Source organism: Cervus canadensis, chromosome 13 (assembly GCF_019320065.1).
Source record: "Cervus canadensis isolate Bull #8, Minnesota chromosome 13, ASM1932006v1, whole genome shotgun sequence".
Taxonomy (NCBI): Eukaryota; Metazoa; Chordata; class Mammalia; order Artiodactyla; family Cervidae; genus Cervus; species Cervus canadensis.
In genome coordinates, this window is record NC_057398.1 from 1,367,428 (window position 1) to 1,390,550 (window position 23,123).

At 57.3% G+C, this 23,123-nt stretch overlaps 1 protein-coding gene across 1 annotated transcript; it reads right to left on the bottom strand.

Annotated features, from left to right (window-relative positions):
• Positions 1-14,661: 14,661 nt before the first annotated feature.
• Positions 14,662-18,557, bottom strand: GPR25 (G protein-coupled receptor 25). Its single transcript, XM_043486212.1, has one exon. The coding sequence runs from the start codon at positions 16,898-16,900 to the stop codon at positions 15,398-15,400; it is 1,503 nt and encodes a 500-aa protein (XP_043342147.1). The 5' UTR covers positions 16,901-18,557; the 3' UTR covers positions 14,662-15,397.
• Positions 18,558-23,123: the final 4,566 nt, after the last annotated feature.

Genomic DNA, 23,123 nt, shown 5'->3' on the forward strand with positions numbered 1-23,123 from the left:
CGCTCCGAGCGGTTGCCCAGGTTGTGCATCAAACTAGGAGGAAAAGCGCACCCAGGCTCCACCCACCAAGCCCTGGGCCTGGGCCAGAGCCACATCTGCCTAGAGGCGGTGGTTTTTCCCAGTTTGTACAGAGACACTAGGTGAGCTGGGTTTCCGTAGTAGCTCAGACGGTAAAGCATCCGTGTGCAATGCACGGCTGATCCCTGGGTCCCGAAGATCCCCTGGAGAAGGAAATGGCAACCCACTCCAGTATTCTTGGCTGGAGAATCCATGGACAGTGGAGCCTGGTGGGCTGCAGTCCATGGGGTCACAAAGAGTCACACATGACTGGGCAGCTAACACACACTCGGTGAGCTAAGCTGGCTGTAAAGCCATGTGGGCTAAGGATTTAAGATTTTTATCCTGAATTGAAGAAAAGCTCCAGGGAAACAGAATTAATAGGATTCCCCCCACTCCCCCCACCCCATCTCTGTGTGCGTGTACAGACATACAGAGAGAGAGTAGTTGGTCCATGATACTCCAGAGGCTGACAGGGTCACAGCCTGCAGGATGGACTGGCAGGCTGCAGGCCCAGAAAGGGGTCACAGTCCAGCTCCAGAGGCCGCCTGCTTGCAGAACTCCCTATTTATTAGAAGTCAATCTTTTTGCTATTCTGGCCTTCACATGATTGGACGTGGCCCACCACACCATGGCAGGTCATGGGCTTGACCTGCCAGCATCTATTGTTTATTTCAATGTTAATCTCATCTAAAAAATACCTTTACAGAAAAATCTGCAATAGCGTTCAACCAAATCTCTGGGTACCATGGCTTAGCCAAGTTGACACACAAAATTAACCATCACACTACTGAAGACTGCTCTTCCTAGGACAAGCTGGGCAGACTGGTGCAAGTGATTGGCATGGGGAGGGTTGCAAAACAAGGGAACCACAAGAGACAGTATCCAGACGAGGAGTGACGGAACCTGAATTCACCTGTGGCTTTGGGTGGGGAGGGGATGGGGAGAGTCAGGAGCTATCTGGGAGCGAGACCTGGCTTGACTCGTGAGTGACTTGCTAAAGACGTGGCAGGAGGAAGGGGAGGGGCTGGGGTTTCCCGGGTTTCTGGCTTGAGCTCAGGGTCAGGTGTGTTCATTTCAGGCCACGTGTGGTGATCAGCAGTCTGGCTGCAGGAAGGGCCTGGGAGCCACGGCATGGCTGCAGCTGCTGTCCCGGGTGAGACCGCCCGGGAAGGGTGTGCAGGATGAGGAAGGACCAGCGGGTAAACTCCAGGAACGCTTAAGGGGTGAACAGGCTGTAAAGTACCTCCAGTGGTAAGCATTATTGTTATTATTTTTGTGTGTTACCAGTTTGGGCCCATCATTTTTATTTTTAAAATTGTATTATTTTTTCTTCATGAAGCTTTTTACTTTGTATTGGAGTGTAACCAGTTAACAGTGTTGAGATAGCTTCAGGTACACGGCAGAGGGACTCAGCCTAACATTTACATGTGTCCCTTCTCCCCCAAACTCCCCTCACATCCAGGCTGCCGCCTGACACCCAGCAGAGTTCCCTGAGCTGTACAGTGGGACCTTGTTAGCTATCCATTTTAAATACAGCAGTGTGTACACGTCCACCCCAGACTCCCTGGCTATCCCTCCCCCCAGCCACGTAAGCTTGTTCTCTAAGCCTGTGAGTCTGTTTTGTAAATAAGCTCATTTGTGTTGTGTCTTTTCAGATTCCCATGTAAGGGACGTCATACAGTATTTCTCCTTCTCTATCTGATTTACTTCACTCAATATGACAATCTTTCAGTTCAGTTCAGTTCAGTCGCTCAGTCGTGTCCGACTCTTTGCGACCCCATTAACCACAGCACGCCAGGCCTCCCTGTCCATCACCAACTCCTGGAGTCCACCCAAACCCATGTCCATTGAGTCGATGATGGCATCCAACCATCTCATCCTCTGTCATCCCCATCTCTTCCTGCCCTCAATCTTTCCCAGCATCAGGGTGTTTTCCAATGAGTCAGCTCTTCCCATCAGGTGGCTAAAGTATTGGACTTTCAGCTTCAACATCAGTCCTTCCAATGAACACCCAGGACTGATCTTTAGGTCCATTCATATTGCTGCAAATGGCAGAATTTAATTCTCTTTAATGGCTGAGTAATATTCCATTATATATATATGTGCCTCATCTTTATCCATTCCTCTATCGATGCATGTTTAGGTTGGTAAGCATTATTATTACTCACACAACAGAATGGTTTGTTGAGATGTTGCTTTGTAGCCCTGCCCCCCCACCCCCAGCCACCTTTGTCGTTTCTCTGGGTGTGAGACAGTGGCCTCCTACAGGCTCTGAGCCCACTGGGACAACGCCAGGGGTCCTGAGGAGCAAGGGCAGGGGTGTGGCTTTGAGGGGAGATGGACCACGATCAGGAGAGAAGATGCCCTGTGCAGCAAGCACCCTGCACCTCCCCGCACGGTCCCCGGGAGAGGACAAGACCACCGCAAGGATGGGGGTTGGGAGGTGGGCCCCAGATTGCTGACCTCAACACATTCTTGCACCGCACACGTCCAGGGGGCAGGAGCCCCTGTTACCAGAGACTCCTGAGGGCCAGAGCAACTATGAATCGGATGGCAGCCCTCCCTGCTTCCTGGGCTCCCCTAAGCCTTCAAGGACACTGTAAGAGAAAACAGAATCTTTTGCCATCCCAGCAGACCCAGGACAGAATCAGACTGGTTTAATCAGAATAGGGGAAAAGTGGAAGCAATGACAGACTTTATTTTCTTGGGCTCCAAAATCACTGCAGATGGTGACTGCAGCCATGAAATTGAAAGACACTTCTGCTGCTTGGAAGAAAAGCTATGACAAACCTAGACAGCATATTAAAAAGCAGAGACATCACTTTGCCAACAAAGGTCTGTGTAGTTCAAGCTGTGGTTTTCCAGTAGTCGTGTATGGATGTGAGAGTTGGACCATAAAGAAGGTTGAGCACCAAAGATTTTGTTTTTGAATTACAGTGCTGGAGAAGACTCTAGAGAGTCTCTTGTACCACAAGGAGATCAAATTAGTCAGTCCTAAAGAAAATCAACCCTGAATATTCGTTGGAAGGACTGATGCTGAAGTTGAAGCTCCAATACTTTGGCCACCTGATGTGAAGAGCTGACTCACTGGAAAAGATTTTGATGCTGGGAAGATTGAAGGCGGGAGGAGAAGGGGACGACAAAGGATGAGATGGTTGGATGGCATCATCAACTCAAGGGACATGAGTTTGAGCACACTCTGGGAGATAGTGAAGGACAGGGAAGCCTGGCGTGCTGCAGTCCATGGGGTCGCAAAGAGTCAGACACAGCTGAGCGACCGAACAACAACAGCAAAAGAAATAAAGGGGACGTCCCGGGGGGTCCGGTGGTGAAGACTTCACCTTCCAATGCAGGGGGTGCAGATTCAATGCCAGGTCAGGGAGCTAAGACCCCACATGCCTCACAACCAAGAAACCACAACTTAGCAGCAATATTGTAACAAATTCAATAAAGACTTAATTGCACAAAAGAAATAAAGTAATATGTGTGTCTTGAGAACCCGAACTTGTACGTTGAATTTATAGCAATACTGTCATCTTCCTTTACAGGTAAGGAAACTGAGGCCCAGGGAAGCTGAATAGTTGAGTTAAAGACACAGCCAGCCAGGGACTGATGTGGGACTGGAAGGTGGACCTTTCTGACGAGAGAGCCCTAACCTGTGGCTGTAAAACTCCAGACGTGTAAAGAGACCCGAGACAGAGAAGGCAGGACGCACGTCAGGGACAAGAGTTCTGGTCTCCAGGTCACCCGCTTGGTGAGCGAGGCAGCGGAGGGGCGAAGGGAGAAGCGCTGGTGGAGACCAGGGCAAAGTCGGAAACTTGGGCTGTCCCAGGGGGTCCGGCACTGCAAACGTGGTCACGAGAAAAAGACAGCTGGAAATGCACGTTTCCCATGTGAAATCAAATCGGTGCACCTTCGGTTATCTTATTAAAAACCCAGAGGCGGCCTGGACCTGGGGGTAGGAGGTGTTGCTCCCCCACCCCACCCCCCGCCGCAGCCCCGAGCACCCGGAGACGCTGGGCTTGGAAGCAGAAACCGGGTCTCACCGGGGCCTGGCCCGCTCAGCCCGTGGAGGGAGGGGCTGCCGCTTGGGAGAGACCGCCGAGCGGGACCATCCGCCTTCGTCCCCGCCCGCTTGGGTGAAGAGGCAGGGTGGGCCGCCATCAGATCAGGGGGCGTCTGGTGGCTGGGCGGGGCCTCTCTGCACCCCGACCCCTCCCCGCGCGCCCGGACCCTGCCCGGCCCCGCCGACTCGACCCTGCGGCCTCAGGCCCCGCGGAGGACGAGGACGGGGCTCGCCTCCCGCCCCCTCGGCGGCCCCGACGGTGCCCTGCGGGCGCCCTCGGCTAATCTGTTTGGGACGCCGGGGTGCCTCGGAGCCCAGGCCCCGCGTCACCCCCGACCGCGTCCCACGGCTCACGGCGGGGCCGGTGCCTTTGTCGCCAGAAGCCGGAACCCTCGCTGGTGAGTGACTCCGCACAAAACCCCCTTGGGGGTCGAGCCCGGGGGCTTCATTCCTCTTGTTCTCAAGGGACGGGAACCGTTCCGGGGCCGGACGCGAGGCAGAGCCGCTGGGAGGGCGGGGCCGGGAGGGAGCCCACCAGCCGGGACGCGGACACCCGCGCCGGGTCCGGGCCCCGCCGGCCCCTCTCCCCACTCATCCCCGCGCCGTCTGCCGTTCCCCTTCCTCTCCGGGCCTTGCATCCGCACCGCGGGGTCTGAGCACCGCCTCGGCCCCGCTCCGCCCGCCGCGACCACCGGGGCGGACGGTTCCCGGCCTCCCTCCGTGCGCCGCGGGCGGAGCGGATGGAGCGCCTGCCGGTCCCGGCGCCCCGACCCCGCGCGGGCTCAGCCTCCCTCCCCGCCCCCGGGACCCCGGGACCCCGTCCCCCGCCGCCCCTGCATCCGCGCCGGGACCACGTGTCCAGCCTCTCCCGCCGCCCTGGCCGGCCCCTCTCTCCTTTCTAGAGACCCGAGAGCATTGGGAACTCGAAGAAAAGAGATGCATTGTGTTAAAAGTAAGACAACCGCAGACATAAAGCTAAATAGCAGCGCAGGGGAGGCGGGCGTCGTGGGGGTCTTTGCACTGGAGACCAGCCTCCAGCCCCGAGGACGCCGGGCCCTGGGGCGGGTCCAGAGGGCACTCTGCGCCGCCGCGCTCCCCACGTGCCTCCCGGTCTGCACCGGGAGCGCTGTCTGCCTGTCAGCCAGCGGCTGGTAGACACTGTCTGCCTGGTCCCTTCCGATTCCTCCCGGATGGGGGTGGGGGACGTGGGGACCAGGCCCTGGGGGCAGACCCCGGCCACAGGGCCTCCGGGTGCTGCCCCAGCTAAAGGCTGAGGACTGGGCAGTGGGCGGGGGCGGGGGTGGGGGGAGCTGCACCTCTCCCCAGGGCTGGATGTCGCCAGCACTCCAGGGACCCCGCCCTTCTCAAAGGTCTGGGCTGGAGGTGCCTCTAAAATAGACTGGACCCCCCACCCCCAGGCCCTTTTCATCACTTGACCTGGCAGGAGCCTAGTGCTGAAATATATGTGTTCTGGAGTCAAACAGCCTCAGTTTCTTGCTCTGTTAAATGGGGGTGATGGGATCACTCATGGGACAGTGATGAGGGTGAAGAAATCATGTGGATAAAACGTGCTCTGCTCACAGTAAGCTCCCAATAGAAGGTGGTGATTCGTTAAAAGATGTTTTCTCAACATTCTTATCTTTTAAAAAAAAAGTTTTTCTTTCTCACACTCGAGTCTCAGGAAAAAGCTAATAATATTTCTGCACAATAATTGCATTTTCATGTTCCAAACCTGTTTACCGGTGACCAGGTTTCACTTCCTCTGGTTTAGCAGCTCCAGGCTTCAAAAGGCAAGCCTCCTCCAATGACCAGGCCACCGGTTTGTGGCCTTGGCACCCGTTAACTGAAAACAAACTGGCGCCTCACTCCCTCGGCGTCTCTCAAACTACTCAGTGATGAGAAAGGAAGGGAAAGGAGTGTTTTGAAGGGAGGTTGGTTTAAATTGAGGTCAGATGCTGTTGAAATGGTCCATAAAGGCGGCTACATGTGACCTTTGCCATCCCGCCCCAGACCAGCCGCTCCTGCCCCCACCCTCTATGACTGGGCGAGCAGGTCAACGCATCTCCATCAATTTGTTCATAATATGTTCACCAAAGTGTTCTGGGTGCTCTGATCGCTCTGTGGGGGTTTGTGGGTTCCAAAGAGTGGTGGAGAGGCCCCAGATAGGCTGCTGGGTGCTGGTGACTTGACACATGATGAGCAGAAGCCCCCAGGCTGAAATCAGAGGGAGAGGCTGCCCAGTTTGTTCAAGAAACCTCAAATACTTCACTCTCATCTTGGGTGCTGAGAAGTGAGTGATTTCCACGTTCGCACCCACTGTGAGGAGCTGGGGTTTCCAGCAGGAATGGATGAGAAAGGAGAAGCCATGACGGTGCGTCCAGAGGGCAGCAGGGTGGGGGTGAGAGGACAGAGCGCCTGAGCTTTGCCAGGTCTGCGTGAGCTTGGGTTGTGAAAATGTGCTGTGTGCATGTGCAATTTCCAAGCATTAAAGTAGCTCAAAGCTTAATGTGAAAGTTTCCCAATGTTAGTAAAGCAGAGTCTAATAATAACACAATGGACTCCTGTTTATCCATCACCTAGACTTAGTAATTATTGGCATTGACCTCTATCTCCACAGTCTATTTTTTCTTTAGTGAAATATTTTAAACAAAATCCCAGGCTTAGTAACTTATCATTTCTAAATGTTTCAGAGTGCATCTCAGAAAAGAAAAAAAAAAAAAAACAGGCCATTTTCTTATATAATCATATGACTGTTAACACAGTTGCTTCCTAGTGTTGCCCAATACCACGTCCATTCGGGGTCCTCCAGTTGCCCCAACACTGTTTTTTAAAGTCGGTCTGCTTGTGTGGGGATCCAGCAAGGCCTGCACATTGCATGCTGCTCTTTTAAGCTTGTGAGGGTCCCCTCCCCACCCTGAGTTTTTGCTTAATCATGTCAGTGGCGTTTTGAAACAGGCCCCACATCTGGCGCTTCATCTGCTGCCTCCTTGTGTTCATTTAACTTGCTCCTAACCCCGCGTTTCCTGCAACGCGCAAGTTTAGCCTTGACTAGGATGCTGGCTTCTGTTTCGGGTGAGAACACCTTACAGGGGCTCCGTCCCCCTCCTCACCCGGAGGTGGAGCTGACCAGGGAGTTCCGGTGACAGCCGTCCTCCACCGTCCACTGTGTTTCGTCCTCCACCGTCCACTGTGTTTCCCCCTCGTCACTGGGAGATAATCTCACAGTGAGGCGGCCTTGGGGCACCCAGCCATCCTCCAGCTCCTATCAGCTTCCAACGCCTGGCTTCAGTATCTGTCCATCTAACAAACGCCCACCATTGTGGTCTGAGTGTTATTTCATTAACACCTGCAAAAGGAGATTTCCTACGTCTATTTAAAATAATTTTTTTCTCTTAAAAAGTGATAAACTTCATACGATGGGAGCAATTGCCTTCTTAGTGATCCATTTCCCCATGCAGACTGACACATGAAAACCCCCAGAGGACATCCACACTGGTTTGTTATATTTTACAATAACCTCCCTGTTTGCATCACACGGTGGGGTGCCCCTAGCAGGCTCTGCTGACGTGTCTTTCCTGGCACAAGTCTGAACACGGGGTGCGTGTGAGCTCCTGGTGTGGGACCCAGAGAAACAGCTTCTTGAATGTCAGAGAGCATTTGTGAAGTGGCTGAGGCATGAACTTTACTTGCAGACCCCGCGTAAGTTGTTTGTCTTTCTTTGGCCTCCTGTAGGTGGGCTTGTTCATAGCAGTGGCTGGTATGGTTGGGTCTGTGTGTATCTGGATAGTTTTGCCTTGACATTAATTTTTAATTGATGGATATATGCTTCTACCCTTTGCTGGGTGCATTTTATAATATATAAGTAAATATATATCATACATGTAATAAATATATATTTAAATATTTATTTTTTAAGAGCAAAAACTAGGTAAGTCTCTGAAGAACATGCTGGGCTCCCAATCATGGGATTGTGGACTCTGTGGGCTGACAGGGACCAGAGGGGTCCCCTAACCCAAGCCCCCCCGGGCTGGGGTCTTGCCCGCAGCTGCCCAGCCTTCCAGCAGTGGACGCAGCACCTCGGCAGAGCGGTGGCCATGGGGAGGCCCTCTGTCCGTCCCACCGCAGGGGCTGCTGTGGCCTCCGCAGGACACTCCAGGTCCCAGGGACCACACCTCCTGGGTCTGCTGGCAGGCTTGCCCCAGAGGGTCCCTGTGACTGACTGATGCCTGGAAATCAGTGATGTACAAAAGTGACTCGGTCACAGGACAGGCTGCCTCGTGTGATTTTCAGTTTCAAGAAAGAAAAACAGAGCTGTAGCCAAGTTGAAGGTCCGCGTGGTTTATGTCCCTCTGATGCCCGTGAGCTTACAGCTCTTATCTTTCTGTGTGTGGGGTGGAGACTCAGGTATCAGCTTGTCCTGAGGAGGGGTGGGAGTCTTTCATTTCTCTAGTCCCGTGGTCTTGCACACAGGTCGGCACATGGTAAACGCAAAATAAAAACGCGTTGAATCAGTGATTTTGAGAAGAGAAATCCCAAACCGTGGTATGACTCACTTCCATCTAATGAATGTCTTTCTTGGTTTTTTTGCTCCCAATAATTACAGCAAGCATACAGTGCTTGCGCTGGGTCATGCTGCCCCTCACAGATGAGCACGTCTAACCCACTCCCTTTGTGATAGGAAGCTCTGGACGGGAAAAGAGGTGAACGACAAGGGCGGTGAGGAGGAGACTGAGCCTGAACCCGTGGAGCAGCTGGTGTTTCCCCGGCAGTACCTCGGGTCTAAAATAATAATAATTCAGATTCGCAGTCTATTTAATTTTCTGACAGTCTACCACCTACATGCCTTAAGAAAAAGAAACTGATTTTCTTGTGCAATAAATGAGATGGGGCAGATTCATCAGCCTCCTCTCTCCTACCATTAATGGATGACTTATTTCTACTCCTGTGATCGTAAAGAAGGAGGAGGACCTTCCAGTTACCAGTGTTTTTATGGGTGTTTTTTTTTCCTAGCTACAACAGATAATGTTCCTGAAACAATAAACTGTTTGAAAATAGGAAGTGAAGCAGATGAAGGCATATTAAGTCTCAACTATCTTTTCTTGGACTTTTCTTGGTTAGCAGGTATCTAGCTGTAGTTGTACAAAACTTTTTTTTCAAATTCACATTCTAGAACACAAAATGATACTTAATTTTGCTCATATTTTTTATATGAATAAAATTTGAATAGAGTTTAAATTTTGGGAAAATAAAAATAAAACGCTGATGATAACTCTGGCGAGCGCTTGGTTATGTGGCTGTTGTACCCCTTTTCAAAGCACTTTGTTCTCGAAACTGCTGCCGCCAGAGGAGGTGGGGGGGTTTCCCATTAGAAGGAGCAGGAGAGTGAGATGGGTCACCCGCGGCCCGAGGGCGGGAAGCCCCGAGGAGGGCCGGCTGGGGTGGCCTCGGGACCCCCACCCAAACCAGCCCTGAAGCAGGAGGAGGGGATGCCCGCGGGCGGCACACACGGACCAGCGCGGTCGTGGCTCTGCGACCGTCTGCCTGCGGATCCCCGCTCATACACAGGGTGCCCCGGTCCAAACGGCCGTGAGGACGTCCCTGTGGCAGCCGAGAACACGGCTTGTGACACCTCCAGGAGAAGGGAAGGCAGAGCCCCTCGTCGTGGCAGCAGCGTGACCCGGGGCCACAAGGGAGGCGGGCCGGGGGGCAGTGAGACCACGCACGCACAGTCCGGCTGCAGGGCCCTGGGCCGGCTTTCACCCTGCACGGGCCCGCGTCTCTCTTCAGGGGGCTCACAGGCCTGGGAAGGTCTGAGGCAACAGCTCCCGTAAAAACCGGAACTTTGAAAAGATGAACGACTGAGCCTGCCCTCGAGCCTGCAACCCTCCCGGCCCTGTGACCTTGTGGGCACAGCCTGGGCGCGAGCAACTTGCTCTAGGGTGTTTGGGCCCCGGGAGATCAGAGGGGAGACAGCAGTGTGTACACCAAAGACAGTCATTCTCAGAGCGAGGCAGCGGATTAATCACCTCCCCCCCGTCTGGCACGTCTTCCTGGGGCAAACCACAGCCTGAGAGACTTGCAGTTGCTTTGTAGGCAAAGCCGAGCACCTTCACCACCCCCCCAACCCCCAGCGGGAGAGACCCGGGCAGCCAGGGCCGGGGTGGGCTTCAGACCTGCCTCTCCCAGGCTTGACCCTGACCTCAGCACACCTGGGGCGAGGCCTACTCCCCCTCTTAGTCGGCTGCCCAAACTATCTCCTGGCGGGGGGTGGGGAGTTGGTTGTGTTGGTTTGCGTTGCTCAGAGAAACAGGATATACACATAGACACTTATTATAAGAAACTGCCCACGCAGTCACGGAGGCCAGGAGGCCCCCGGGGTCTGCACACAGCGCGCTGGAGGCCCGGGGGTCCCCGTCCCCGTCCAGCTGGAAGCAGGAGAGGCCTGGAGTCCCAGGTCCGCCGCCGGTCGGGGAGGCCTCCTGGTGGAGGGCCGTCCGCTCTCCTCGGTCTTCAATTCAACTGTCACCCGAAACACCCGAACAGCCTGTGACCAGGTGCCCGGTGGCCCAGCCGAGCTGACGCGGGAAGTTAACCGTCGCACTGACCTTCTGAGAAAAGCAGCAGGTCCAGCGGCGCGGCCTTCCCCCCGGGGCACGCGCTGGTTCAGCGCTAACGGGTGAGAAGCAGGGAGGCCGAGCTAGCAAGTCAGAGGAGGCGGACGCGGGCGCGGGCTGTGGCCCAGGGTGTGGGGCTCTGAAGTCCTACCCCGTGCGTGGCTTTGGCGAGTCAGGAAACTTTGGCCTCTGGGTTCCCATCTGTAAAATGGGGGTAATGATACAAGTCCTCAAGGCAAGTTCCCCGAGCTTGCCAAGCCTTGGTGTTTTCGCCTGGTGAACAGGCAGAATGCTACTGTACGTGCCATAAGTTGCTGGGAGGGTGATGAGGAGACATAAAACCCTCAGCCCCTCTACTGTCATAAGTTCTCATGAAATATTAGCCATTATTTTAACACCTACTTCAGAGCAATATTGTAATGATACTTTGTATAGCAAAGGTCTTTGGAGGAATATAATAAGATGGTCATATTGTGGTTTTTTTTTTAAACTTGGGAAGACATCAAATTGGCAAATACTTTTTTACGATAATAATGCCTGTTGTTTGTTAAGGGTGTGGTGAACGGGCACCCACAAGCCTCCAGAGAGAATGTATTTTTTCCCACAATTTGACACACTGCACCAAAGTCTCAAATTGTTCATAACATCTGATGAATAATCTCACTGCTAGGAGTTTGTCCTGAAGAAAGAATCAGAAATGAAAATAAAGATTTCTGTACAAGAATATTCATCACACACACACACAAAAGAACGTTCATCACAGAATTACTTAAAAGAGTGAAAAATTGAAAAAAACTTCAAGGGCTTGTTAAATAAAGGTGGTTACATTTGAGTGTTTTCAATATTTTTCCTTTATATTTTCTTATGATTTCTTTTTTCAAAAAACAAAGAACCTGCATTACTTAAAAAACCAGGGGAAGCTTACACTTTCTAAGGGGAAGGCCGGGCCTAGGTGACCAGCGTGAGCTGGGTGTCGCGTGGAGGGGTGGCAGGCCCGGGGAAGCCGGGAGGAGAGAGCACAGAGGCTTGAGCCGCCCTGTGCTTTTCTGTGGCGCTGACCGAGCCGCTTCCAAGCCAGGTCCCAGCTTCCGTAAAATAAACTGATCAGTCCTGCCTGCCCCCGGTCAGGGGGACCGAGGAAGCCCCCTCTGTGCACCATTGACAAACATCTGCTGAGCTTCAGGATACAGGGTCTCCTTCCAGGCCTGACTCTCCCCGTCCCCCTCCTGGAAGGAGCGAGACGGGCCTCCAGCCCTGCTGGCCCGTGACGGACGCACACGGGGGTCTCACGCAGCGCCCACTCTCCCGAGACGCGAGGGCGCCTTCAGTGAGCCCTCCGATGACTGCAGGAGGAAGAGCGGTCTCACCTCCTCAGCTCCTCCTCCCACCCGCCAACCCAGTGTCTCTGCTTTCGGCTCCCGGGGGTCTGTCCATCCTGTGCCCCGTTGGACTGAGGTGGGGGTCTTGGCGGGGGCAGGGAGTGGTCAGTAACTTCCTGCAGGTACTCCAGCCTAGGCAGGGCAGGATCTGGACCCCGTGGCTCCGACAAGCAGGATATCCCCACACAGTCCAGAGTGGTGTGGGGTTGAGTCATCTCAGCGAGCCGGGCTTTGCCCGCCCTGCCATTCCCGTGAACTCTCCAGATCACTCACCCCGGGGCCCGGCGACCACACGGTGCCCTGAGAAAGGGCCCAAGAAAGCCCAGAATTAGTCACCAGCTCAAATCAGAATCGCACAGGCCAACGTGCCCGGCGTTTGCCCAGAGGTTGACCTTAAAAAAACCCAGAGACTCCACCCCATCTCCGCTGCAGGCCACAGTCGGTGGGCAAAGGGCGGGGCAGTGGGCCTGGACCAGCTCACCCCGAGGGCAGGGCTCCTGAGGTCTAAACACCACAGCTCACACAGCGCGTTCGAGGACACGGCCTCGCTTGACCCGTGAGGAGCGGAGCAGAGTGGACAGAACCGTTGCCCTCCATGTGAAGAAAGGGAGGCTGGGGGCGTCTGGCCGGGTTGCCCCGGGAAGGCCCCGCTGGGATCACGCCAGCTCAGGCCTGGGTCCGCCTTTAGCCTCAGCCCTGGGGCAGCATGACTGCTCTCTGTTCACTGCCCTTAAAGGAGGCTCCTAGAGGGGCTTCTCCGGGCGTCCAGTGGCTGAGAGTCTGCCTTCTGGTGCAGGGGCCGTGGGTTTGACCCCTGGTCCGGAAGATCCCACGGGCCTCAGGGCAGCGGGGCCCGTGGGTCCTGACGACTGAGCCAGGGGAACTGAGCTCCGCCACAGGAGAAGCCCGCGCACCGCACCAGCGCAACTGCAGAATGGCCCCCACTCTCCGCAACTGGAGACAGCCCGCGCACAGCAATGAAGACCCAGCTCAGCCAATAAATAATCAATACCACTGTTTAAAAAGCTCATAGAAAATTTCCAGAGAGAGAAGTGGAGCGGCCTTCCTTTGCTGTTGCCCTTTTGCAGATCATACAGACAACGCAACACCACCCCCCCACCCTTACCCTTCCCACTATTTCTTACGATTTCACATTACGATGGATCACGACAGTCACTCCCCGCCCAGGGGCTTCATGCGTGTCCCCTTCCCCACCAGGCACAGGGGCCACAGCAGGGGACCAGACACAATCCCTTGACCTAAGAAGCTCACGTTCTGATGGGAGAGATAAACAACAAATACAGGCAGAAAACAGACGGCTTCCCGTTAGTTGAGAAGAGAGACACCCATGGCGCTTAACTTGTGCCAGAGAAAGAAAAGAACAAAAGGTGGTTTTTACCCAGAGGACTCTGCGGTTCCTAATGTTCTGCACCAACACCACCAATGCTAACAATGATTTTATATCCTCCAGGCCTGAAGTGTGTGGGTGTGTATTTAACACGAGCAGTTCTGTTACCCCCTTTTTTGTTTCGCTTACCAGCATTTTCCAGTCTCCCAGCAGTGGGAGGGAAATGCTGAGTTTTGATAACTACTTGTGGGGTCGGGGGTCGGAGATGGAGAAGCTTCCTTTCTGCCTGTCTTTGGGGAGCTCGATGTACCAGCAAATCGGGAGAAGCAAGGTGGCAGGCCTTAAGATGGGGGCTTCGTCGGAACAGCCCAGGAGAGCGCCTCTGCTGTGAGCTGGGGCCTCGGCATGTGACTTGGTCATTTCTTGTCTCAGAGACGGGGCAGGTCCGAAGGGCCGCGGTGCACTGACCTCTCCAAGACTGAAGCATCTGGAATCAGTCCTGCCGGCCCGGTGACCCCACGGACTGCAAGGCCTGCCTCCCTTGGGGTGTGGGGGGACAGGCCTGGGTGTGTTTCTTCCCAGTGTGACCGCTGAGGGCAGCTGATGGGTGGTGTGAATCTGCCCTAACCCAACAGCCCCAAAGGCTGCGCTCCACGCCAGGAACGGGCCTGGTGAGACGGGCGCTCCAGGAGAATTTCTGACTTCTTCTCTGCACTGACTGACGTTTCTTTAGGCCAAATCCGCTTAAAAGTATAAAGACTGAATTCTCAAGCCCTCCAGAAAGCTCCAAGGATGTCACAGACTCAGAACATGGATGCCCTTCAGCATTTGTCCTGGTCGGGCCCAAAGGGAATAAGGAAAACTTTGCCAGGATTTGACAGCCTCAAGGCCACACTTCCGCTTTGAAGTGACACCTGGCTAGCGGCTGCACTTAAATCTGTTTCCCCTCCCTCTCTCTCTGAAACCTCCAAAATGGGAAACGTCCTTTAAAATAGTAAGAAGAGAAGATAGGCTGCCCTCCCGGGGGGCCCATGGCGGGGCCGCTGCTCTTGGCCCGACTACACACCAAATCCCGAGCGCTTTGAGGTCAACCTCAACTACTGGGTTGAGTTTTGTCTGACCCAGTGTTCGAGTCACCCCCTCACACTCATTTCAGTCCCTTCCACTCAAGTAAAGGCAGACACAGCTGTCGGCTGAGGGCAGCAACAGTGTTTATTGAGAAAGGGGAACTCATGCCGGCCAGAGCATCCAAGCGCCGGGGGAAAGATGCTGGAACCGTCTGTCCGCAGGGAGGCGCCCGCCTAAGTCCAGGGTGAGTCCTGCGGCTTCTTAGGAGTCGGGGGAGATACAGGACAGGCCTCCTGGGGACGCTGGCAGCAGGAAGGGGCGAGCGGCGACAGCACCGTGGTTCCCACGCTTTGGTGAGCGTTGAAAACGAAGAGGCTGACGCGTGATTCAGCACAGCCACCAAGACGGCAGAACGTGAAGGTCCAGATTCTTTGGAGAGGGGCCAGAGAGTTTGGCTTGGAAAAGGCAAGGGCGATTGTAGGGATCAAAGATAAGGGAGCCGACCCAGACAAGAGTGGCCTGTGGGGAGTCTCTCCCAGGGGGCAGAGCAGGGAGGCCACTTCCCTTTCCGAGCCCGGGTCGGTGTTGCCTGCATCTCCCAGGACGTTTACTGCGCTGGAGACAAAGCGTCCAGGTGTCCACTGGGCGGAGCGGGAGGAGAGCGGGTCTCAGGAGCCGGGCCAGGGGTGGGGGGGACGCTGGAAAAGCTGAGATTCTGGGAAAGCTCGTGAGGGAGACTCCGGGAGGCCCCGCGGTCCAGGCAGAGCGGCCCGCTGCGCTCGGGGAGGTCGGGGAAGCAGGTGGCGGTGGGGGGCGGCCCGCTTCGGTTCCCCGTGCCGCCCGCCGCCCGCGGGCTGAGCAGCTACGGGCCGACAGCCGAGGGGGCGCTCGCCGTCTGGGCTCGGCCGCCCGCGCGGGCCGGGCTCCGGAACGGGGAGCCGTCCTCGCCGGAGAGCGAGGACGCCGAGCTGCTCCCGCGCGCTGGGCGGTCGGCGAGCCCGCAGGCTCCGCGCTGCCGCAGCTGTGCGCGGAACGAGCGGTCGAGCAGCAGGTAGATGAGCGGGTTGGCGCAACTGTTGACGAAGGCCAGGCAGGTGGCGACGGTGAGGCCCCAGCGCAGCGCCAGCAGCAGGCGGCAGGGCAGCGGCAGCGCGCCCAGGCTCGCCAGGTGGAAGACGGCGCGCAGGGCGCAGAAGGGCAGCCAGGAGCCCACGAAGGCGCCCTCAACGGCCAAGATGATGCGCAGCGAGCGGCTCCGGGCGCGGCCCAGGTGCGGCGGCCCGCGCAGGCGGCGCGACACGCGGCAGTAGCAGACGATGGTGACGGCCAGGGGCAGCACCAGGGTGAGCAGCAGCAGCAGCAGGCTCAGGCCCTGGAAGGCGTCCGATGGCTCCTCCCCGCACTGGCTGCCGCGGCCCCCGCTGGGCAGCGGCCGCAGGCGGCGGAAGGCCAGCGAGGGCAGGCCGGCGGCCAGCGCCGTGGCCCACACGCCGGCGCAGGCGGCTAGCGCGCAGCGCCGGGAGCGCGGGGAGCGCGCGGCCAGCGGGCGGCCCACGGCCAGGTAGCGGTCCACGCTGAGGCCGGCCAGTAGCAGGGCGCCCGCGCAGCGTGTGCCGGCCAGCGCGAAGCTGCTGAGCTTGCACAGGCCCTCGCCGAAGGGCCAGCGGCCGCCCCGTGCGGCCGCCGCGGCCCACAGGGGCAGCGTGAGCACGAAGCCCAGGTCGGCGGCCGCCAGGTGCTGCACGAAGGTGTCCACGAGCCGCCGCGGGCCTCGCGTCCCGGACAGCAGCCACAGCACAAAGGCGTTGCCCGGTAGGCCCACGGCGAAGGCCGCCAGGTAGAGCACGGGGATGTAGGCGTGGCTGTACGGCAGGTCCCGCGCCGCGCACAGTTCCTCCGGCTCCGGCTCGCCCGGCGCGCCCGACCCCGAGTAGTAGTCCCAGGGCGCCGTCCCCGCGCTGGGGCTCCAGGGCTCCGTGGGGCGCATGGCCGGAGACGCCCGGTGGCGGACGCGGGGCCAAGAGGGAGGGTGGCTCTTCACGGCCCGTGCCCAGCCCAGCACCTCCCTTCCTGCCGCCCCGCTCCGAGGCGACTGGGTGGGCAGGAAGGGGTGGGGGCAGGGGGAGGGGCAGGCGCCTGGGCCGAGAAGGGGGCGAATTTCGGGGTGGGGCGCAGGGCGGGGGACATGGCTTCCCAGCTGGGTCTTTGGAAGAAAAGTCCGCGGGCTGATCGCCGCCCTGCCTCCCGTGGAAGCCTGACCTGTCCGTCCATCAGTCACTGGTTTTACTGATGAACTAAGACCGTCAGCGGTCTCAGGGGCCAGAGGGCCAGTAGGAGAGGCGCTCAGAGGCTCAGTCTGTCTCATCCCCTCCTGGCTCCAGGCTACTGTCTGTCTCTGAGGATTTTCCCCAGGGAGGTACCTGCTGCCAAGATTTCCCTGGTCTCTTTTCAGAGCCAGCGGGTGGAGGGAGCCTGCCCCTGGGAGCCTCCCTACAATCAGGGACTGAACACCAGACTCTCGGATGGTATTAGCTCCCTGAGTTGCTGGGTCTTAGCCCAGGGTGGCGTTTCTGACCAGCTCAGGTTCTCAGAGAGTCACGGGGAGGATTTTAACCTGGAGAGGGAGGGTCAGCCTGTCCAAATGAGGCAGCAGAGCCTGGAGTCCAGACCCCAGCCCTTCCCCACCTTCCTTCCTGGGCAGAACCTACGTATGGAGCCAAACTCGGGTGTTAGGCGTGGAGCGCAAGATGGAGCTGGGCTCAGTGGCAGAGGCATTGTCCTCAACCAGCAATCGGGAGTTTTGGAGGACAGGATCCCCCGTGGACTGACAGGCAGGAAGGATTCAGAGAGAAGGGTGGGCCTGTAGCCTGGCCTTGGAGGAGGCGGTGGGCCAGGGCGAGGACGGGGGCGGGGTTCCCGAGGATGCTGGGCATCCAGTCAGGCCCCAACTCCTCTTGGCATGTCCTCCCATGAGCTGCTGCAGGAGAATTGCTGTGGCAGTGAGTCCTCCACAGAGCCGCCGCCTCGTTCTCACCAGGAGAGGATGAGCCGTTGGGTCTTCTAGCGTTAGAAATTCAAGGCGGCTTATTCTTCCATTTTATTCTGTTCAGCCCTGTTACAGCAGGCACCTCCGTGTGGCAGGCCCCATTTTGGGTGTCACAAGAGATGCCGGTTTTGACCTTGGAGGGTCACTAATTAGGCCCCAGAGACAGATCCATGCGTCCCACGTGCAGTGGCCGGCGTGCCAGAGGTCACACGTCCTGGCATAAAGGTTAACGAAGTCCCCCTGGAGCTTGAAGGAGCAGGCCGCCCCTCTGATTGAGGAGTAAGTCCCGAGTCTTTCCCGGTAAGTTCCAGAAGGGCGCTGGAGGCTGCGTTCGAGCAGCAGAGCCGAGGCGGGACGAGGCGGCGGGAGAGGACTGAGGGGCCCCTGGACACGCGGCGGGGGGCAGAGCCCACCTGCACCCCCCGGCAGGGCAGTGCCGGGCTGTGGACGGACACGCAGAGGCCGCAGCGGAGCCCCGCGCTGGGCAGCGGTCGTGTGTGCCGGGGACGGGGAGGGCCAGACGGGGGACTGGCAGTGGGGACAGTGAGGACAGGACCCGTCCAAGAGGCCCTACGCGGGGCTCTCGTAGCCGAGCAGGCGGGCGGGCCTGGGCGGCCGGCGGGGAACGATGCAGGTGCTGCCCGCCTGTCCGTCCACTGAGGCCGGGGCCACGGAGAGGCGCGTGTGTGTTCTGTTCCGTGTTGACTGGAGTGGGGTGCCGGAATAATTCGCGATCCACACCAGGCCCTTCTGAGGGTGAAAGCAGCATTATGACCATTGACCTGGGCCGTCGGCCTGGCCTGTGCCAGGGACGTCAGGTGTCTGCAGCCACAGCGCGTCTGTCTGCGGGGACACCTGGCGGAAGAAAGCGCCAGGGGCAGGTGGGGTGTGTGCGCACTCCCTCGCAGGGGTGACTGCCCGACGGGAAGGGCAGGCAAGGCACGAGGCGGGGGCGGGGAGCCTCTGAACCGCCCTCCCCATGCCCGCCCCCAGGCCCGGGTCTCCCCTGAAGGCCCCCGCCTGCGGCGTGGAGACCCAGTGGGCTGCCTTCTCAGGTCTGGTCAGGCTGCTGGCGGAGGACGCTCTCGTCCTGGGAGGCCCCGCAGCCTCCGGCCCTGGAAGGCCAGCCCAAGCTGTGCTGCCTGTCCTGAGAGGGGCCACGCGGCGACCGCCAGGGGCAGCCGGGGACAGGCGCTGTGCCTCCTGGGTGCACAGCAGCCCAGGCCCGGGGCGTGTGCGGTTCTGAAAGCTCGAGATGAACGCCCAGGAGCCGCAGGGGAAGAAGAGCAGGGCAGGGCACCCGGAGGGCCGTGGAAGCAGGGCGGGGGGGCCGACCTGGCTGTTTATTAGAAACATTGCTCCTCGCGCTTCCGGGGCCGAGGCCTTGCGGTCCCGAGCGTGCAGCGGGTTCTCTCTGCTGGGGCCCGGGCGGCAGGAAGCCACGGGGGCCCAGCCTGGCTTCAGTGACCAAGGCCAAATCCATGATGCCAGTCTCTCGTCCCCCTCAGGGGACCCCCACAGGGCTGGAACCAGTCCCCTGATGCATCTCATCCTGGTGAGCTGAGAGTGCAGGCCCCTGCAGACGGGCATGGGGCCCGCAGGGAGGAGACGGCCTGCCTCTCTCCACCCGCACCCCATGGCCCTCTCAGGCCCCCAGGGCTCCAGCCGTCCAGAGGGCGAGTGGCCTGGTGAGCCGGGTCAGCCTTGCCCAACCACAGCATCATCAGCTCCTGGGGTGAACAGGGCTCCCCGTCATCGTGCTTGGCACAGGCCTGCTGAGATCAGAGGAGAGTATAAATACATAAATATCCAGGGCTTTGAACTGGATGGCTTCTAGGAGGTTTTTCTTTTTTTATCCCCAGTCCCTTTATGGGCTGTATATTTAAACTTTTACCACTTTCCCCCTCAATGTTAATTTTTCTGTCCAATCATCTTAACTCTTTGGGGAAAATTCTGAAAGTTCTCTCGCCTTTTTCATCATGAAAGCCTTAGTCACGTTGCAGAATGTGGAATAAGAAAAGGCGTCCTGGCCCTCTGGCAGCACGACATGCCGGTGACCTTCTTTCTAACCAGTGAAGGACATTTTCAAAAAGGAATTTGTCTGTGATCCCATTGCTCTTGGGTTTTCTGTTTTGTCAACATTGCATTTCAGATGTTCTCCACGTACGTATTTCTCACACACCTGTTTCAGAGATGTGTTTGTAGCCAGAAGGTGCACAGTTTCATAGTCTGCTTTTCTCAAGTAATGCAAATCCACATTTTCCTATGTTGCTAAATCTTCCGATCCCTCTGCTTTGGTCATTTGGGTTGTTTGTAGTACTCTTTTTTGCAGTATTTGTATTTACACAAATTTGTAATAAATAACTGCACTTACCACTTTTTTCTTCTTTCACACTGTTCTCTGAGTATAAATGCCTTTGTGAAGGACAAAGACTATGAAGTTTTTTGTGGCTTGATACAATTGCTTGCAATGATCACTAACTGGCATCATAGGAAAGCATAGTTTCAACACAATCTTTTAGAGATGCTCATTGGTAAAATATGTCTTTCCACTTTAACAGGTAATGAATGAGGTGAAGTGGTAACTCACCTCAATTTGCATTTCTCTGAAAATAGTAAGATTGAAAATGTTTCCAGATGTAATTCCTCTCATGTGAACTAATTATGTCCTTCAGACATTTGTTTATCTATTACAATCTTTTGTGTTTCTAATAATTTGTATCAACTATTTATTTAGAATAAATCATTATTCCATTTGGTTCAAGTACCTTTCCAGGCTTTTTTTCTTAGCTATTTAAAATTTTTGTTTTACATTTTCATAGTCAAATTCATTGCTTTAAGCAATTTCAGAGTTTAGAATGTTACTTTTCCTCTGATGATCTAAAAACATTCACTTTTATTTTTTAAATGTATTTATTTGGCTGCACTGGGTCTTAGACACGGCACGCGGGATCCAGTTCCCTGCGCTGGGAGTGCAGAGTCTTAGCCACTGGACCACCAGGGAGGCCCCTTCAATTTTGTTAAAATTTTGTATCCTCTTTTTAAGTCCACATAAATTTTTTTTTTTTGATTTCTAAGTTTCCCAACACTATCACATTAAACATATTTTTAAGAAACCCGCTGCGCCGCGATGTCGAGTTCACTGCGTACTCAGCCAGCACGCGGTGTCCGTGTCTGCGTGTGTCCAGGGAACAAACAGCGGGGCTTGCTGGTGGGAGGCGCTGGCTTCCACGTCCGCTTTACCACCTGACCGCCATGTGCAGCCGGGCTCCAGCTCCCGTCTTAGAGCAGGCGGGACAGGGCCTGTCTGACGGGGAGGACCCCGTGGGACAGCCAGGGGGACACCCCCACAGCAGCCCTGCCCCCCGGGGAGCTGCGGGCTCGGCTGCCCTGCCCCCACCCCCGCCCCGGGTGTCTGTGCACACCGTGGGTGGGGGGGGTCACGGTCTGAGATTGCCCCAGACACCTCCTGAGAGGTCATCCCCATCTGGGGGCTTTCAGACTGGGCCAGCGCAGGTCCCTGGGGCTGGGGTCTCACTGGCGAGTGCCACGGGTGAGGGGGCTTCTGCTGCGAGCTGACCGGGCCCGTGGTGGGCAGGGGCAGGTGTGTCCCCAGCCTCTGGACGACGAGGGCGCTAGAAACGGGAGCCCTGGCTTCACTCACGGCCATCGGCCGGCTGCGGGGTGCTTCCTCACACACCACGCTCCTGAGCCTTCTGTGTGGTGTGCCTGTGTGCACACGCACGTGTGTATGTGGCTGTGTGCACGCATGCCTGTGCTGGCATGTGGAGCGGGGAGGGGTGTCAGGGGAAGGCCCCAGCGGTCCCCCCGCACCGCGGCTCCCCAGCCCAGGGCCGGCCCCACCCTGGATGGCAGGGGTGGAGCAGGGTTTCAGAAACTCTCAGGGACGAGGCCTGGAGGCCGGGAAGGGGCAGGAGCGTCTCAGCGTCCCTGGGGGAGGCGCTTTGGTGACTCAGAGTGAAAGTGTCTCGGGGCCGCAACCTCACTGCGGGCCTGGGGGTGGTGGGTCAGGGGTGAGAGGAAGAGGGTGGCTTTCAAGGAAAGCGAGATTCCATCTCCTCCTTCGGGGCTGCAGACTGAGGCAGCAGGAACCCGAGAGGACGGCAAGGAAGTCCCCGGCAGGACAGGGCCCCGGGCGTGCTTGGAGAGGAAGCCGCAGGTCTGGTGGCGATTACTCAGCCCCTGAGAGCTGCTCGCCAGCACCGCTACTTCCCAGAGATCTCAGCCCGTCTCTGGTCGCCGAGGCAGGCCTGGCAGCTGGGAGGGGGCGCGGCGTGGGGGCCAGCCCTTTCGCTGCCCTTCCCACGCCACGCTGCCCGTCCTAACAGGGTGGGTACCCACCTCTCAGTGAACAAAAGACCAGAAGATGACTGGGTGCTCCCTCTCCGCTGCCCCCGCGTTGCTGGGGAGCTTGAAGCTTTAGTGCAGAATGGCTGGGAGGCGGGCAGACCCGGCACCGCGGTGAATGGGCGACGCCCAGAGTCACCCTCCAACGTGACACACACGTGAGGAGCCGAGGAACCTGAGAAAGTCCTGACGGTCGGATCTTTCTCACGGCGACTTTGACTTATCTCGAAATGCCACACTTGCCTGAGTTTCACAGTGTCGACTGGGGATTTCCCTGCCAGCTGCTGTGACCGGGGCAGGCTGGCCCGGGAGGACTTTGATGACGGCCGGGCTCAGCCGAGCTTGTGCAGGGGTGCGGGGGCATCGGGACCCCGGTCCCCCTTGCAGAAGAGATGGCCTGGAGGCTCGGGCAGGGGGCTGGGGTGGATGGAGGCTCGGGGGTGCAATGCATGGGGACTCCAGGCCCGGGCACCTCCGTGCTGAACCGGAGAGGAGGAAGGGAGGCCCTTGCAGACTTGGCCTTGGTGGCTGGGGGTGCAGGCCTCCCCAGAAGGTCGAGGACTGGTTTCTGAGCTGGCTGAGCTGCGGAAGGCCGTGAACTTCTGGGCGAGGGGTGAGCCGCACGGTGGTGGCAGGGAGGCCAGGTTGTACGGAGGTGTCTGCGCCAGTGGAGGCTGCAGGCCTGGCAGAAAGTGCAGGGGGTGGGCAGGGCCTGGGGCGGAGCCCTGAGACGCAGCGCGTGGAGGGGAGCCAGGGCCAGAGAGGAGGGGAGAGGCTCACCGTCAGGTGACAGCGTCTGCAATTTCAAGCTGCCCCCAGGCCCCACGGAACAGGGTGAGTCAACCGGAGGGCCTCGGACCAGAAAAGCCACCTCAGGGTTCTTATTTTGAGGGCAAAACTATCTTTAGTTGGAAAGTAGGGGTGGGCTTCCCTGGTGGCTCAGGTGGTAAAACATCTGCCTGCAATGCAGGAGACGCGGGTTTTCAATCCACGGAAGATCCCCTGGAGAGGGGAAGGGCTCCCCACTCCAGCATTCTTCCCTGGAGAATCCCATGGACAGAGGAGCCTGGCAGACTAGAGTCCAGAGGTCACAGTCAGACATAACTGAGCGACTGATGCTTTCCCTTCACACAGTTTTTAGGTTTTTCTTTAACTGCTCTGGTCTGAATGAGGA

Excerpts from the sequence above, each read along its gene's own strand:
- GPR25 (XM_043486212.1), bottom strand. The coding sequence starts at position 16,900 with ATGAGACAGACTGAGCCTCTGAGCGCCTCTCCTACTGGCCCTCTGGCC.